The sequence below is a fragment of the Prionailurus bengalensis genome, chromosome A3, assembly GCF_016509475.1.
Source record: "Prionailurus bengalensis isolate Pbe53 chromosome A3, Fcat_Pben_1.1_paternal_pri, whole genome shotgun sequence".
In the NCBI taxonomy this organism is placed as follows: domain Eukaryota; kingdom Metazoa; phylum Chordata; class Mammalia; order Carnivora; family Felidae; genus Prionailurus; species Prionailurus bengalensis.
The window spans coordinates 113348705-113367572 of NC_057354.1; the positions used below are offsets into that span (position 1 = coordinate 113348705).

Below are 18868 nucleotides of genomic sequence, written 5' to 3' on the forward strand. Positions count from 1 at the left end.
TAAATTCAGCCTGAATAAGGTCTTTAGATACCCAGTTTAAAATACAATCAATTTCAAAATAAAATGCACAAGATTCCTAGTAAATCTTATAGAAATTATGACAACATTTACTTTTTTGTTTTGGGAGAAAGCCTAAGTGCGAGACGGGGAGGGTCAGAGAGGAAGAGAGAGAATCTTAAGCAGGCTCCGTGCCTATCATGGAGCCTGTCTTGGGACTCGATTTCACAACCATGAGATCATGAACTGAGCCAAAATCAAGCGTTGTTCACTTAACCAACTGAGCTACCCAGGCACCCTGACAATATTTACTTTTTCAAGCATTGTTTTCATTGCAGCAAAGTTCATTATAAAATTATTTTTATAAACTATGCTGGCTACTCTCCATTTAAATTAATGATTTGCATTAGAGAAAAGAAGAAATTCAGGGGAGTCATCATTTGCTCACTCACTAATATTATGTGCTACAACTTACATCAAGCAGTGAGTCAAAAATGAAACCCTTTGGTGCCTGGGTGGCTCAGCTGGTCAAGCTTCCAACTCTTAATCTCAGGGTCCTGAATTCAAGCCCTGCCTTGGGCTCAGCGCTTGGCATGAAGACTACCTAAGGAAAAAAAAAAAAAAAAAAGAATGAAACCCTTTCTTTTCCCCAATTGATTTTGCATTAAACATTACTTTTAGTTAGCACCTTGAACAACCCTACAAGAACAAATAAGTATTCCATTTTCATTATAATTAGGTAACTATGTACAACACATAGATGCTTAAACAAATTCTACTAGCTACATGTTCCTATTTTTTCATATCCTATATATGTCCTTATTTAGTCAAATAAGAAGAAATATGAATTCAGATATGACTCAGTATCAAAATCCTTACTGGCCTTACTATTTTTAAGGATCATTAAGCTACTGAGTCTTAGTGTCATCGGTAAAACGGGTGTAATACTTACACAACCTTATAATGATTGCATAAAATAATATGGATCAAGGGAGTAACACCATGTCAAACATACCAAAGGCACATAATAAATGTTCATTCCTTCCCCCACTGCAGATGATGCAAAATAAGGGGAAGAGGGGCAACTGGGTAAAGATAGGGGCATGTATCCATTAGACACAAAAATGTTGAGAACTACAAAACAAAATTTGCTGGCAGTGTGGAAACTCTTTAAAGACCTATACAATTCAACATTATACCAATACATGTTTAAGTGTAATTTTCTAAATATGCCGTCACTTTGAGAACAATTTTCTCATTTATCAGTAACTTCTACGTACATGCCCAATCAATAACTGCCTAAGAATCATAACCCATAGTGAACTGAATGTCACACGGGGCCAAACGTCAAAAACAATGATATTACAACAAAAAAGTTTATTCGCTGTTTAAATTGCGTGGATTTAAATATATACTATTCTATTTGATACGGAGTAAAGCCCTTCCCCCGCACCCCCGCCGCCTCCTTAAAATAAGGCGCCTGGGAATAAAGGTCTGGAAAGGGCTTAAGAAATCAGGTAGAGAACGCAACAGGGGGAATGAAACAACTTTCTGAATTCCTCCTTGTCAAGGGAAAGTTGACGCCTCTCTAAGCCTGGAATAAAGCTACCGCCGCCACAGCGAAATCAAATGGCACGCTATCTGGCGGTCTCGGCACTGGCCCGTCTACGCCTGTCCTAAGGAATTGGAGTTTTCCCTTTCCTCACGCCCCACAGCTCAGGCGAGAACACGCCAGCATGCTGCGGGCATCCACCCGGGTGACACCCTGGGCTCCCAAGACTCCGCTTCACAGCCAACACCCACCAAGTCCTGAGACGCCACCCCCCCAAGCTCCTCCTGCGCCCATCTCGCTCCAATATTCGCACATGCGTACACCCAATAAAGAGAAGTTAGAGCGCCCCCCCTCGAGGTAGGTCCCCACGCCCAGCTGCCACGCAGCCAGTCCTCCTGCCCTTCTTCGGGCCACCGGCTTCGCTATTCACTAATACGCATGTGTAACATGGTGCCGCCCAGCACCCCTTTAGCCGGCAGGGGTGGGGCGGAGGGCGGGACCGAGTTTCTTGCGCACGCTCCGGGCATGCGCAGTGCAGCGGTTGAGGCGCCAGCTGTCGACTTGGAAGTTCCGGGGAGGCAGCGCATGCGCGAGTGTACGCGTTGCCGGCGAAGAGGGGAGCCTGACGACTCGGAAATTTGAATACCACAGTAGCATGGAGTGTGACCTCATGGAGACTGACATCTTGGAGTCGTTGGAAGATCTGGGGTAAGACTGCCAGGGTACGGGTCTCCTAAACCTCACACTGCCGGCCCCCGGGAACACCTCCTCCGCCCCAGTCGGGGACACCTGCCTTTGCACGCCGCACCCGGTGGCTCCTGGCTGTCGCCTCCATATGGCTCCGGGACCCCAATGCCACGTCCACTGTCTGCCTTGCCGGGTCGGGGCCCTCCTAACGCGACGACCGTAGGCCTGCCCTGTGCTCCCTGCAGCCGAGTTACCCGCAGCGTTTGTCAGTCATGCGTGTCATTGTCTGGGCTCTGGGTTCTCGCCACCCCCCTCCCCGAGCTTCTCTTCTTGCTCCCCATCGTCTTGCCCTACCCCCTCACTCTGGAGGTTGCCAAAGTTGATTCTCTTTTTTCCTACTCGTTCTCCAAACTTCTGCTCGTGTCCTGAGCCCCTGCTCCTACCCCACCCCATTTTCTCTCAAAAAAATCTCCTTTGCCCAGTCATCTCTGCATGCACTCAGGCTTCCCTAAGCCACATGCCTGCATCCATTCCGCTAGCCACCTCACTTATGTACCTAACCTGTCACCACCTTCATGGGAACCACTTGCTGTTTCCCCTGACAGTGACACTCTACTTCTTTAAGCCACCATTAGTCCCTACCCTTAGAGTCCTCTTCAGCCACCACATCCCCTGCATGTTTGTTGTGCATTTTGTCTCTTCTTACAGTTACCCAACCATGATTTAGTATCTAGAAGCTGGGAATAGGGCTTCTGATCTCTCTGGGTCACTGAGATCAGTGTACTCTATTAAAACTTGAGAATTTAGAACCTTTTGGACTACGGGTGGTTCCAGAAATAAACTGGAATTACATTATGTGTCTACAGGTAAATGGTGTCCAAAAAATACAGATTTAGCTAGCTGTATTTATAAAATAACAAGTCCTTTGTCAAAACTCTCCCCAAGGGTGTTCATGATATGGAAACCTTTGGGGGAACCTTTCTTTAGGAAAGTCCACCGACGGGGCCCCTGGGTGGCTTAGTCGGTTAAGCTCTGACTCTGGCTTATGTCATGATATCATGGTCTGTGAGTTCGAGCCCCGCATCGGGCTCTGTGCTGACAGCTCAGAGCCTGGAGCCTGCTTCAGATTCTGTCTCCCTCTCTCTGCCCTTTCCCCACTTGGGCTTGCTCGCACTGTCTCTCTCTCTCTCTCTCTCAAAAATAAATATTTTAAAAAGTTAAAAAAAAAAAAAAAGGAAAGGAAAAGACACCATGAGGTTCTCAGAGTCTGCCCATTTAAGTAACTTGCTGTCCTGGTAGAAATTTTTGGGAAAAGAATTGGTGGTGTTTATCTTTTTTTTGTTACAGTGAATTATCATTGTCTCTCTCTTTGGAGCATGCTCTGAATTTTCAGAATATTCCAGGCTTTCGGGGCTTATTTCTTTGATTAGAGTATAGGTAAAAGTCACATTCAGCAAAATGGTCTCTTTGGCAGACATCTCAGACTAAATTGATTGCTCGCATATGAATCCATTCATTCAGTAAACATTTTTAAGGAGCACTTGTGCTCTGGGGCAGTGTTGGGCTGATCATTTACTAGCCCAAAGTGAGGTAGAAGAGAAATTCACACTGTGAGAAAATGCTGTGAGAACTGAGGACGAGGGTCTCTTTACACTTGGAAAGCAAATAAAGTCCCAAAAGCTTCCTAGAAGAAATGACACTTAAGGTTAGCATTGAAGGAGTAGTAGACTGAGGGAAGAGAGCCTTATTTAAATGTAGTCATTCTGCTTGGGTAGATGTTGCCTAAAGAATTGATGATGGATGCTATTTCTTCCCATTATTGTTCTACCCTTTTCACTGTATTTGCTGGAGTACTAAAAAAGTAGTTGTTACTGTAATCATTGTAATCAAGTAAACATTTGAGATGGGTTGTAATGTACAGCCCATCAGATTGAACCATCAGATTTTCTGAAAACTTTGCTATAAATTTTAAGCAAAACTACTGAGTTTGAGGACATTCAGTCATTAAAATTCAGGCCTAATTGATGGACATGTACGTTTAAAGGATTCACTGAGAATTATTACAATTTAAATGACTATCGTTTATCTTTAATCTGGCACACAGTATAAATTCAATAACCATTTGTAGAATAAACTAACAAATTCTAAATGTGTAACACAAGGAGACATTTGTAGGCCTAGTCTCTATATTGCAGTATCTAATAATTTGTGGGTTGAATCTAGATGCCAGACTATATAATCTCACTTTTTGTGTAAGGTTTTTTTCCATTCAATTCAGTGTATAAACACTTAAGTGCATTTTAAAAGTACCAAATTATTGTCATTTCTCGAACATCTCTGTACCTCCAAACTTCAAATTAAGTATCTTAAGCATACTTAATGTTCATCTTTAATAACAGTGTTTTTATCAGTATTTCACTTAAAAGATAAAATAATCTTCTGAAGAACATATATTTTAAAATTGCTTTGAGAATGACAGGATCTTTGGTTCTAGTTATATTCTAGGCTGGGGTTCATTATTACTGTTGTCTTTTATGAATATGTGAACATTTAATAATATTTTAAGATTATGCTTGAATCACTTAAAAAGGGTTAGGATTCAGATGCACCAGTTTGCCCAGACATCAACTTGCCAGCAGTTATTCATGTTTTAATAAATCCAGACATTTCTTGAATACTAGTATGTCTTAATAGTCTTAACTCATTAAATATAGAAAAAGCAAATAATTGATTAACTGACAAGTTTTTGCTTTTAAAGAAAGTCATTAAAAAATTATCTAATTCATTTCTGGAAAAATTTCTAGAAAAGATAACCTAAGTTATATTTCTGAAATTGTAAACTATAGTATAATGAGCTATCACTTTTTAATGTTTTAATTTCAATTAAGTTAAAGTAAGAAAATCTTTGTACAATAAGAGCTTTCAGTGAATGGATAGAAGTTGACATAATTTAGTAGTGTATATGATTCTATTAAATACTCCTGTGTATTTTGAAGAATTGAAATGCAATTACCAAGTAGCTTATTTTTCTAATCGATTTTGTTAGATTAAAATTAAAAACTTAAATTTTATTTTCTGTAAATTTTATTTGTATTTGCAGGTTTAGAAATTGGTTCTCTAACTACAAATAATACATAGATAAATTGTATAAAATATTAGGTGTGATTTTATATTCTTCTGAAGTATAATTTTTTACTTACCAGTTACAAGGGTCCATTGTTGGAAGATGGCGCTCTGTCTCAGGCAGTCTGTGCTGGAGCCAGTTCCCCTGAGTTTACCAAACTCTGTGCTTGGCTGGTGTCTGAATTAAGAGTGTTCTGTAAACTAGAGGAAAATGTGCAAGCAACTAACAGTAAGTAAACATTCAGTTTTAAGTGCAAAACATAAAAGTAAAATTGGGGTATTGTCAGTTGAACATTATTAGTAGTAAACCTGAAGTTTTAAGTTTTTTCTAAGTGTAAAAAGAAAAAAAAAACATTAAAAGTTGAAGTTAAATGAAAGTTGAAAAGATCTTATTACTGAGATACAGAAATGGGAGACAAGTATTGCATATATGAACTTTCCATTCTTTGTAAAACATGACTTGTGAGCTCTTAAATTGGTGGCTAGAACTCAAAGTTGGAATGTTTTTCTTAGGACCACTAGATTCCAGGAGGACGTGTGGCATGTAAAGTAAATGCATTAGTTCTTTTATACATGGGAAGAAAGAGAACACTTGAAGAAGTTTTCTGTATCGCAGAAATGTATCACTAGATCCACCACAATCAGATGCAGCACCATCAGATTTACAGTGTTGAGAGCTGTTTTATACTTGCCAATTTTGTTATTGTATTAGCACTACTTTGTTTATTCTGCAAAAGAGACAGAAGCTTGGAACCTAACACTACACCATCTGGCTCCCTCCTACCATAGGTAAACCTACAATGGGAGACAAAGATAAATGCCTACTTGTTAACCTACGCTCATGGAGAACTATACACATACTCCCCACCCACACCCGACACAATCCCATTTGAAGAGCTCACGTTTTTACATGTTTAGTATATTTAATGTGCACATGTTAGTTGCAGCCGTTTCCAATTATTAAGGACACTGTAGCGTAACAGTAATGATAGCATGGCTTACATTTATTGAGCATTATGTTCTAAGCATTTTCTATGTGTTAACTCATTTAAAACCTGAGGCAGGTTTTATTGCTCTTTTATACATGAAACAAGAAAGCACAGCTAGGTTAAATGCATTGTCTGAGGTCACACAACTAGTGCATGATATCACCAGAGTTCAACCCCAGCAGTCAAGATTGGGGGTCAGTACTCTTAATACTGCCTCTTGGCCTCACATTTCAGAGACTATAGGAACTTGTGAAAACGTATACTAGATGATAACTATAACCTGGAGCCGCTTTCAAAAGAAAACATCTCATAGAAGCCAACATACAAAACAAGTAAAATGTACTTATTTGGTTGAAGTTAAGAGGGAGTGTGTTTAACACAAGTCTCTCCTCCTCCCTGGCTCCTTGTAAAGGAGTTATTTGGAATTTGAGTTTACAGAACAGTTTGCAAAACAGTAATACAGCCTTCCCATTTTACAGATGAGAAAATGAACTCAGATCAAGTGATTCAGAGTTTGTTGATTTTTGCCCCTGTGTGATAGAGAGCCATTAGAAAGAATGGTAAGGAAGAAGGGGCATTGTTTTTCCTTGGTTCACGAGATAAACTCTGTACTTAACGTGTTATGGGAATACAGAATTACAAGTCATGTTTGCTAACTTCAGATTTAATCTCATTGGGAATGTTAGGCACAAATGGAACCACTGGAGGTTAGTACAGTAATTCAGTGCTTCACTTTATGGTTCACAGCAGGAGGAAATCAGTGAGCGCAGCAGCACTTGGGGAAGGTTCTATCAAGGACCAAAACCCCTGGGCTTTGATGGACAGGTGAGGTTTGATAGATGAGAAGCACATAGAGGGCATATCAATCGCAGGGAATAACTTAAATGAAGGCACAGACATGGAAATGAGTCTGCCTGTTCCTTCGACAGTGAGGAGACTGGCGTGGCACAAATGGAATATTTGTGGAGGTAGAGGGTAACTACTATATATATGTCATAGGTACTACTACATAGCAGTTTGCAGGGAAGGTAAAGTGGAGAAGCCGTGAAGAAGAATCTTTAAGGGCAGACAGATAATTAGATTAGGTGAGGTAGAAATTAGGAAACCATTAAAGATTCTCCAATAAGGGAATAACCTAATGAAAACTTCTCAAGAACAGAAGTTGGCAGTGGTGTGAGAAAGGAAGGATTTAGAAGTCAAAGTAACTTGTGTTAGGAATATCCTGTTAAAACTTTCAACTTACATATATAACTTTTATGCTAATAAGAAAAACAATTTTTATTAAACAAGGTTATCTTAATTCTTAAAAGGCCCGAGTGAAGCTGAAGAATTCCAGCTTGAGGTGAGTGGGCTACTAGGGGAGATGAACTGTCCATATCTTTCACTGACATCTGGGGATGTGACCAAGCGCCTTCTCGTTCAGAAGAACTGCCTCCTTTTGCTCAGTAAGTTCATAGCTACTAGAATGTAGCTGTTATTTTTTATTCATGTTTTCTTTGACTAATAAACTGGCTGTTTACTATTTCATTACGGATTGAAATCAGAATGCCACATATTTTAAAGAAAACTATTACATTTTCAACTTAGAAGCTAATCGTGGTCCTGTGCACTGGTAGCAGCGTTGTTTTGTAATTACTCCTCTTTTATCATTTAACTTTCCTGGTACTCGAAGTATTATGCTTCACCTAATGTGACCGTAGGTAGTGCCCAGTATTCAAGTGTGTGATCATTAAACCTTAGCGTTCTGGACTGGAAGCACATTTTAAAACAGACTAGGAAGGTAGTGTGGGAATAATGAAGATTTTTTAAAAAAATTAAAGTGTTGTATATTGTGGGTATTTCTTTGTGGCTGGGTAATTGGGGGTTTTGGTTTTGTTTGTAAATCTATCAAATTACAATGTAAAATTTTCTGGAATAGTATTTGAATTTTTCCTGCACTTACTGATCATTCTGGGAAATAAACTGTTACAAAAACTTCTTTCTTTCCATGTTTTTTGTATACTAACTACGATTTCTTTCTTCACCCTGAAAAACAGTAAGTAGACTCACAAATTTTATTGCCTTAAGTGAACCCTGCAGTAAACACAGCCAGTAGTCTTAACTCACAAGTTTTGTAGCATCTGAGACACATTTAGATTAAGCTTTGGTTAAGTGAATATTATAGTTCTTATTATGACATAAATAGGTCGGGGTTTTTAAAATATTGTCTTTATAACTGTGGTTTCTGAATAATGTGACAGCTCTAATTTTGAAAGTTCAGTTTTTTAAAAATGGTGTTCATAGCCATTATACCAGACACTGAGTTATTCCAGAATCACTTTCATAATTTCCCCTTTGGTGAATGATTTTTTGGGGGTGGAGGGGGGTATACACATAAGGTTAGATACTGCTTGAAATACTAATACTGCTGCATGTAGTTCTTAGGTGTGCATTCAGTATCCTTTAAATTGTGCAATTTCTAGAACTGGCTCAGCCACAGTGTACTCACTCGTTCTTCCTTTGTAACACTGCTTACCAAAACCTAGTATTTGGCACTCGGGATATGTTATCTTACATAGGAAGATAAGAACTTTATGGAAAGCTTAGTAATGATTATGAATAACTAATGTTTTCAAAGAGCTAAGAGTTTGGCCTTTTTAGTGTTCATACTTATAATAACCACTTTGAATATAAATCTTTATAAAATGCCTTTGACTCTTTCCTGTTTCTTAAGCAGACTGCACTGAATATTATTTTGGACTCGGGGTCATAATTTATAGACTTTAATTTTTTTTTTAATGTTTATTTTTGAGACAGAGACAGAGCATGAACGGGGGAGGGGCAGAGAGAGAGAGACACAGAATGCAAAGCAGGCTCCAGTCTCTGAGCTGTCAGCACAGAGCCCAATGCAGGGCTCGAACTCACAGACCATGAGATCATGACCTGAGCCAAAGTCAGAGCCCGACTGAGCACCCAGGCGCCCCTAGACTTTATTTTAATGTGCTATCAACTCAAACGCTCCTCAGTAATATACAACTGTTTGCTTCTCAACTAAATGACTAAACCAACTAAAGGTTATGCTGCTCTTGGAATTCATGCACATATACATTACTCCCTCCTCTATCTTTGCTTCTGCTGTTTCCCCTTTAAAATATTCCCCTCAGTTTGTATTCCCTCTGTCATGCTAGTATTTATGTACATGTGCTCATTTTCTTTTCGCTCTGTATAAATATTTCTCATCTTTCCAAGTATCAGTTGTCACATCTTAATGCTATAATTTTACTTCTCCAGCACCCTTGAACTTCTTAATTTGAAGCTTTTAATATATTGTGTTCCAAAGGGGAATATAACCAATCTCGTTAGAATTGTTAGTAGACTAGATTTTGAATGAGTGGCTAAAAAACTCTCCTGTGTCCGGTTAAGAAGTTTTAGCTGTTCATTGCCTGTCTGGTTGTCCAATTATTTCCCTTAGGTAAAATAAGTCAGATATCGGAGTTCTTAATAGATGAAGAATTATTCATCTTTTTATGCATATATTCTTTATTCCTAACTAGATTACCAGTAGAGATCATCTGTTTTGTTTTGTATTATATTTCCAGTACCCTTCCTAGTACTTTGAACTTCAGTTACAATTAATGTTTTTTTTTGATGGGAATTGTATTGGTGAACTAATTTTATGGATGCCTGAGCTATGTTGTTCCAAATTTGGAGAACCAGTTTATTAAATCATATGATTTTCTAGAACAAGGGTTGGCAAACTTTTTCTTTAAAAGGACGAGGCGGTGAATATTTTCAGCTTCGTAGGCCATAAGGTCTTTGTCACAACTCCTTAACTCTGCTGTTGTAGCATATACCAGCCAGAGAGGTTATGGAAATGATCATGGTAGTGTTACAGTAAAACTTTATTTAGAAAAACAGTGGTTATTTTCATGACCATGGAGTTTTACTTTTTTGATCTTTTAACTCATACAGTTTGCTGTATGGAACACATTAAGATTTTATCAAAACCATTTAGAATGACCTTTCCAGCAGCTTGGCTGTTATTTATTGTTCTAGCATAACACCTTGGGTATAGGAAATGAGATACCCAAGCTGATCATTCTTTGGTATTTCTCATAGGACTTAAGAGCCCTATGGCTTTTTCCAAAATGTCCAAAAATGTCTTTTTCCAAAACTCTCTAATGTCAGAAGGTTCTCACTTTGTCACATAACCGGAAATCCTGAGATCCAAATGATTATTAATCATCTTTCATAAAAATTTAAATGTCCTTGGGAAGGTTAAAGAAATAAGAGTGAATATTTTATACATTCAGTCACCTGAAGCAGATTGCAGCCCTCATTATACCTGGCTGAAATCAACACATGAGGGGATGATATTGATACAGAAGGACTCTGCCAAGGAAAGCTTAGAAAGTTCTGTTGATGTTTTTCAGGGGAGTTGGGGGGAGTAGGGAGAGAAGGAGGAAGGTAGGGGAAAGGGAATATTGAGTAGATCAAAGATGGAAGAGGGGTTTCTTTAGACAGCCAGAGAGGGGGGCATTAGGCTACTGGAGGCCGTGAGAAAGGATCTTTGGGGAATTTCGTGCCTTTCCCCTTTTGTAAGTTAAGTTTTTATTACTTGAAAATGTTTTATGCCAGTTCTGAACAGACTACCTAAGTTTTGGAACGTAAGAGAGCAAGAGAGTTCCATCACTGCTGCATGTCAGTAGTGAGAAGTAAAAAAAATAACCAGTTTCAACTGTTGCTGAGGATTGCCACCTGCCACCTTTGGTAAATTTGTTAGCAGATGCCAACCCCTGTTCTGGATAGTGGGATAACACAGATCCAGATTTTTAGATGTGATCTACCTTGTTACTTTGGTTTCAAAGAAGAATCACTTATTTTAAATCACCCTTTAAACATATATTGATTAAATACCTGAACTACAGAACCAGTTTATATGTTATGTCATTTGCAGGTAAAAATGGTTTTCTTTTCTTGTTTTTATCCATTCTTGCAGCTTTAAAAGTTACGTATCACTAGGTCTATAGAGTTGTGACTCCAGACTTATGACTATTAACTGTAGCTGTATCTCATTTTGAAATCTTATTTTGTTTACTTCAGCATACCTCATCTCAGAACTAGAAGCTGCCAGAATGCTCTGTGTGAATACTCCTCCAAAAAAAGCTCAAGAAGGAGGCGGTAGTGAGGTCTTTCAAGAGTTGAAAGGCATATGTATTGCTCTAGGAATGTCCAAACCTCCAGCCAATATAACTATGTTCCAATTCTTCAGCGGGATTGAAAAAAAAGTAAGACCTTTAGTACCAGATTGTAGTGTATTAAAGGCATAGTCCTACATTTGTTTGAAATGAAGCAAGTTAATTTCTCTAAATGGGAACCTAATGTGCATATTATTGTTACTAAATGAGTTTTGGGTTTTAAATCCTAGATACCTTAAAGAGAAATTAGTGTTTTACTATTTTTTTAAACTTGTGAGCATGTTTCTTTTTCAAAAAGGAAGCTTTACGCTTTGACTTATAAACTGAAATAAGCTAGGTATAATGTAAAAAGAATTAAGACTTAAGTCCTTTTTAAAATTTTATCACTGAACTTTGAGGCAATTAATTTTTAAGGTCTTTATCATTAAATGTTATCACCTTCCTTTCCATTGACTGGACAGAAAAGGATGTCAATGTTTTTGGTTTTTTAATCCAGTCACTTTGAGTCTTACATGTTTCAGATGGCAAGCTAGGTTTGTTGACCACTACTAACAACCTAGTATGTGAAAATAAGTCTGTGAAAATAAGTCAGAATTATTTTTATGCCACATGTAATCTACAGTTAAGAGGTTTTAAAAATATAATTGACTAGGAATAAGCAATTTGAATAAATATAAGAGAATGGTATTTGTTATAGCAGAGTTATTCTCTGTATGCATATCTGCTGGACTCTAAGAATTGGTACATTTGCATTGTGGGGTCCGTGGACACCATGATGCACAAATTCGGCTGAACTCTACAGGGGAGCAGCACTGTATCCATAGTCTATATTTTCTGTGTGTTCATTCATCCATTCAGCAAATACCCATTGAGTGCCTACTGTTGTCAGGCACTGTTCTAGGTACAGTGAAGGAATCATGCTTCCATAGGCACTTGAGGAGTGGGACAAGTGAGTGTCTTTATCGTGTGGGTCTTGTACATTTCAAAACATCCTCCACCTTTGCCTCTGTCAGGAATCTTCTTTTGATGGCAAGATATGATGGGAAATGGGAAGATGAGGAAGATATGTTTTACTTTTAGATTTGTTTATTCATTCATTTATGTGTTTGTGTCAGTTAAAGGAGACCTTAGCAAAAGTTCCACCTAACCATGTGGGAAAGCCTTTATTGAAGAAGCCAATGGGACCAGCCCACTGGGTGAGTAGCAGTCATCTTGAGTAAACTCAGTAAAGAACCATCTACCTCTCTCATGGTGTTGACACTTAACAGTTTGTGTTGTTTAAGTTATGTTTTCTGATATGTAGTATCCTAGCTGGACATTCTCAGAATCAGTTTTGTGAGTCTTAAGATTTAGGCAGAATAATTTTATTTGTGTATGATTAGAAGCACTTACCTCATAATTTGTAAATATTTCACATAGCTAGTAAAAAATAAATTGCAGTCGAGTATGTTTCTAATTGCCAAATGGGTTGCCTTCAAGCCAAAAATGTCACTGGGCTAAGCTTCACACAGTGAAATATGGGAAGGCTTAATGAGAATTCTGTGCTTATTCTTTATTATGTTTTGAGACATTGTTTTGCCTATTTTTTCATCAACTTACTATAACTTTTAGTACTATATCAAGTAATTTGTTTTGTGCTAAGTGCTGGGGAATTAATTGGTTATGAATGAAGCAGACACAAGTTTCTGCCCTCTTGGAATAGGGGGTCAAGCAGATTTAAATTCTAACAGGTCTTTTAAATTTTGTTTTTAGGAAAAGATAGAAGCAATTAACCAAGCCGTAGCCAATGAATATGAAGTTCGGAGAAAGCTGCTAATAAAACGTTTGGATGTCACTGTCCAGTCTTTTGGCTGGTCTGACAGAGCTAAGGTACATACTAAATAATTTAAAAGAGCAGAGTATTTATAGACCTGATCCTTAAACATTCCTAGCACAGGTTAGCTATGGTGGAGACTACAAGAGAAATGCATAGGAGACACATACAGGAATTTTTCTTCAATGAGTTGCTGAGTAGCAACTCTTCCAGCTATTCAGCAATAATGAAGAAAACATTTTTTTCAGGCTTTTCAATTTTTTTTTTTTAGCAAAACCGTATGTTTTAGGCCCTACTAAGAGTACCCATTTGTAAGAGAAATGGATAGAGTATTTAAAAATCGCTAAAATAATAAATTTTGAAATCACTTGTTTGCTATACTTAAAGCTAACAATTTGTTACTTAAAGTGAGAAATGCTGGATTTAGCAAGACCAGATATTACTGTGCATTTATAGAGAATTGGAGAATCTGGTAAGACTTCAGTTTTACTTCAGATTAAATGAGATAATCCAGGTAAAGATCTTGGTCATTCAACAGATATTTATTAAATATTAAATATCTACGATCAGTAAGCAGAAAGAAATTGGCACACTTGACTAATTTGACCTCCTTAGAACCCTGAAGTGGAGCTGATCCTTGAATTTATGGGGAGATTGGTCCAAATGTGTATGAGGTATTCCCTTAATAGTATATTCCTGTTTGAAAACAGATTTTTTTTCTGAATTTTAGTTAATTGACTCTGAAATGGTTTGTATTTAGTTCTCTGGTTATTTGTTAATAATATGTTATTTTCACCTGGAATCTTTAAACCTTAGCAAAGCCCTATTTGGCTGCTACATTGTTGGGGTAGATATTTATCAACTTACAATTCTTCACTGTTGGAAAGGGGTCTTAGAGATCGGTCTTAATTCCCCTCATTTTGCAACTGAAAGAAAATGGAGGCTTTGTCTGAGACCTCACAGCTACTTGGTAGCAACACATGGAGCAAATGGTTCTCTCCTGTGACTGTTGTAGGAAATACCAGAAACAATCATTTCACTCTCAGCGGGGTCCATGCACTTGAAACAAAAACCTTGCACCTCTTGTAGCTAGAAAACCGTCTACTGACTGATGTCAGTGCACTGACTGAGGCACTGACAAACCGCGGTCCTGAGTTTGGCATCGGCATGACAGCACAGGGCATCCTGACCCTGTGTGTTGGAGCTGCTGTTTCTCTCCCCATTTTGGACATCTCTAAAATAATCATGTTTAGTCTAAGTGATATTTAAGATCCTTTTGAACCATAATACACAGTGATTTTACACACTATATTAAATGTATTGGGGAAGATCAGCATTGTACAGATTACTTACACAAATCTTTTTTTTTTTGTTTCCTCTAACGGAATTTAGGTACTGATATCTCATTTTGAAACTTGGTTTTAAATAACTTCATAGAAATTACTTTATATGCACAAAATGAACTTGTTTCACATAATGAAATTTATGTACTTGTATCACTTTGAAATTGCATTTTAAATCAGTTTTATTTGCAACATAAAACTATTTTCTCAAAAGTGTTTGTTTCCATTCAACAAACAGTGAGTCGAGCACTTACTGTAGGTACAAGTGGCTATAAAAAAGAAATACAAGACATTCAGGAAACATTCCTCCAGACAAACTATGGAATGACAATCTCTTTATCGTTTCAATTATTAAAGAAAACTTTTTCAAATAAAAAGTCACTGATCATCCCACTGTTTTAACCACAATAGCTGTTTTCATTTTTAGTATTATCTCCCTTCTTTTGTCTATATATACAATCATAACAAACTTTTTTACATTCTATTTTTTCACATAATTTAAGCATTTACCGTCCATATTTTAAGAACTGCGTATAACTGACACCAAATATTATGTCTTTGTGCTATTTTACTGTGTATCGTACTTGTAACTGTTGCTTCCAAAATTTAGTAGATTGGAGATTGTTGTTTCTCACATTTAGATTAATTTGTCTTGGAAACATTTCTTATATTTGTTTGAACTTTACTTTCTTGTGTGTGAAATTTCTCTTTATGTCCTTTGCTCATTTATCTTTTGCAGTCTTGTGTTTCACACACATCTAAGTGGCCTGCCCCGGTGTCCCAGTTTCCCAGTGTTTTGTCTCTCAGGAGCTGACAGTTTTAGTCATTAACTTATCCTTCTACTAAATGGTTAATGTACACCTTTTTTCCTTATTTATTACTTATAATAGAGGAAAGTATTACACAGGGGGATCACTTTGGAAGAAATGTGTCCTGTTAACATAATTAGTACAAATTAATCATAGCTAACATTTTTTCTCATTGTAAGTAAAGATGGGAAAATTAAAAAGCAAAATTACTGAAATGGTTTACATCCTTGTATCTACGTAGATAAAACGAATATATTTGATCTGAGACCAATGGCAGGGGGGAGCCTTTTTACCTTTTTGGCCCCACAATCCTAAAGGGAAGCCCCTTGACCCTTTGTATCTCCCTCCTAGCCACCTCCCAACATTATTCTTTGCTCTATTAGCAGGTCTCACAGTTGTATCTTCAGATAGTTATTGACTAGGTTGGAGCAGTGGTGAGTATAATGTTTCTCCTCCAACCTTAAACCTAGTAACATTATCAGACATTTGGGAAGTCTTGAACATATTTAATATCAGTGTTTCTTTTTCATTTTGAAAATTGACTTTTGTCTTTGAACACTTTGTTTCAACAGAGTCAGACAGAAAAATTAGCAAAGGTTTACCAGCCAAAACGCTCAGTCTTATCTCCTAAAAGTACTATTTCTGTCGCCCACCTTCTGGCTGCAAGACAGGACTTGTCGAAGATTTTAAGGACAAGCAGTGGCTCTATAAGAGAAAAGACTGCCTGTGCCATCAATAAGGTGATTAAAGTATCTTCACTTTTATTTCACATACATTTATTTCTATTTATAAAAATACAGCAGTTTAAAACCTCTTTCTTACCCCATAGGTGTTGATGGGCAGGGTGCCTGACAGAGGAGGTAGACCCAACGAAATTGAACCTCCACCTCCAGAGATGCCACCATGGCAGAAAAGGCAAGATGGCCCCCAGCAGCAAGCAGGAGGCCGAGGAGGAGGGAGAGGTGGTTATGAACATTCCTCATATGGAGGACGAGGAGGTCATGAACAAGGAGGAGGGAGAGGTGGACGTGGTGGCTATGACCATGGTAGCCGCGGGGGAGGAAGAGGAAATAAGCATCAAGGAGGCTGGACGGATGGAGGGAGTGGAGGAGGAGGAGGTGGCTACCAAGATGGTGGTTATCGAGATTCAGGTTTCCAGCCAGGTGGCTATCATGGTGGTGGCCACAGTGGTAGTTATCAAGGTGGTGGTTATGGTGGCTTCCAAACATCTACATATACAGGAAGTGGTTACCAGGGTGGTGGATACCAGCAGGACAATAGATACCAAGATGGTGGGCATCATAGTGATCGAGGCAGTGGTCGTGGAGGGAGAGGTGGTCGTGGAGGCCGGGGTGGACGTGGAGGCCAGGGAGGAGGTTGGGGAGGAAGGGGGAGCCAGAATTATCACCAAGGGGGACAGTTTGAACAGCACTTCCAGCATGGAGGTTATCAGTATAATCATTCTGGATTTGGACAGGGAAGACATTATACTAGTTGAGGCTACGGAACCTTACATTTTGCTAGAGCTCAAGTAATAGAAACTTAGTTTCAGAATTCTGAGTCCAGCATCAATTTTGAATTACTGTGAGACCACAGGTGGCAGGCAGATTCCTGCTTGGCATAAGTATTTGTAGGTCTTCATTCAATTCTGTTTTTGTTGTTTTTTTTTTTAAGGACTTACATAATGCAGTTTGTTTGAGAAACATATACAACCTCCTTTGTATGAAGAATTTTTTAAAAGGTAATTAAAATTGCCTTTAATTGACCAGTAGACTAATTCCACAGTCAGAACACGTGTACTTTTTGGGGAAGAAATTACTTGAATAAGTAGTTTTCAAAAAGCAGTTTTGAAAATGAGGATTCTCCTAGATTTTTTTAGATTTACAACTAGGAAGGCTTCCTCATATTAACAGTCCATTTATATGTGTTTTCCTTGAAGTATTCTAATGCCTATTTTCCAAGCACAGTTCTGCCCCGATTGGCTTTTTATTCAGAGAGATTATGCCACATTTGCTTCATGATAGGACTTTGGGTCTGTTCCTATTAAATGAGCTCTTCTGCAGATAGCACATTCAGTAGCCTTATTCTTTTGATGGAATACTGTACCATATGCTCAACTCTGAAAACCTTGAACACGGCCAAAATCCGTAAAGATTATAAAAGCAAACTAAGTTGTGAACCTATAATACATGTAGGCATTTATATAGTATAGCAATTCAAACTGACCTGCATCCATTCAAAACAAGTTCCTCCTTAAACCTTATTTTTACTTGAAATCTGTTAGAAGAAACAGCAAACTGAAATTTGTTTTATGCACGAGTTAATACCACTGGCTCAGCAAATACAAAATTAGTTTGCTTGGGGCAGGAGACTTTTTTTGTAATGGAAGAAATGCACTACCAAGTAAGAGGACAGATTTTTGCTTAGTGCAGGAGGCCCTTTATTATTGCTGCAGAAAACAAAAGCCTGGCTGAGTTGATGTTTTACATTCTCCTTTACTGAAATCTACATGAAGCTTCGGGCTGGGTTTTTGTAAACGTAAACATTGTCAAGCTGTGAAAGAAAATGGCTGGAGGTGTGCTTTGTGTGAAAGGTGAGCAATAAAGTATCTGTATGTTCTCTCTGGTTTGAGTTTTCTTTTAGCTACTTTTAAAAACTGAATTATTGTGGATACTTGTTTCCAGCTTAAGAGCTAAGAGTTTGTTTACCCAAAGATTATTGAGTGTTTCTTTAAAACATAATTTTTAATGAAAGATAATCCTTACCCTAAGGCCATAAATAATTGAAAAATACGTATTTCCAAATTTACCTTTCACTAGAACATTACAGCTAGAAAGCTTCACTACTCATTTCTGGCCACTGGGGGGAGCTGTTGTTACACAATGTATTAGGCAAAGATAAATTAATGACCCTAAACTTTCAGGGTTTTTTTTTATTTCGCCATTCTTCCTACAAATGAGGGACATTTTTCTTAAAAGGAAGTGAATTGAAAATATATGTTTGTAAAAACAGGAATAGTATGTCCTTTTCCTACTAAATGTCTTGCCATAGAATAGCAATATTCTTTTTGATACTGAGATAGGCACATTCTTTTGGTACCTAAAAACCATTTTAAAAGCCTACCTTGATCATTTTGTTAATTTTGCCGGTGTTTTAGATTTTTTTGGCAAGACTTTACCATCCTAAAATGTTCAAACTTGAAGATAATTGAAAATACTCTTATTTAAATCATTAAAGATTTTAAGGTCTGTCTTGAAAGTTGTAATTATTGGTGTCTCTATGCTATTAAATATATTTAGTATGTATAGGGATGTCCTATCGGAAATAAAATTGTCAAGGTTTCACATCTTAACCTAGAATGTATTCTCAGTAGTTACC

General features: G+C 37.8%; 1 protein-coding gene across 1 annotated transcript; it reads left to right on the top strand.

Moving 5' to 3' along the window:
* The first annotated feature begins 2085 nt into the window (after positions 1–2085).
* FAM98A (family with sequence similarity 98 member A) lies at positions 2086–18113 on the top strand. Its single transcript, XM_043553197.1, has 8 exons — positions 2086–2257; positions 5440–5588; positions 7659–7793; positions 11431–11615; positions 12641–12721; positions 13278–13394; positions 16063–16230; positions 16320–18113. The coding sequence occupies exons 1-8, from the start codon at positions 2205–2207 to the stop codon at positions 16986–16988; spliced, it is 1557 nt and encodes a 518-aa protein (XP_043409132.1). The 5' UTR covers positions 2086–2204; the 3' UTR covers positions 16989–18113.
* The last annotated feature ends 755 nt before the right edge of the window (positions 18114–18868 follow it).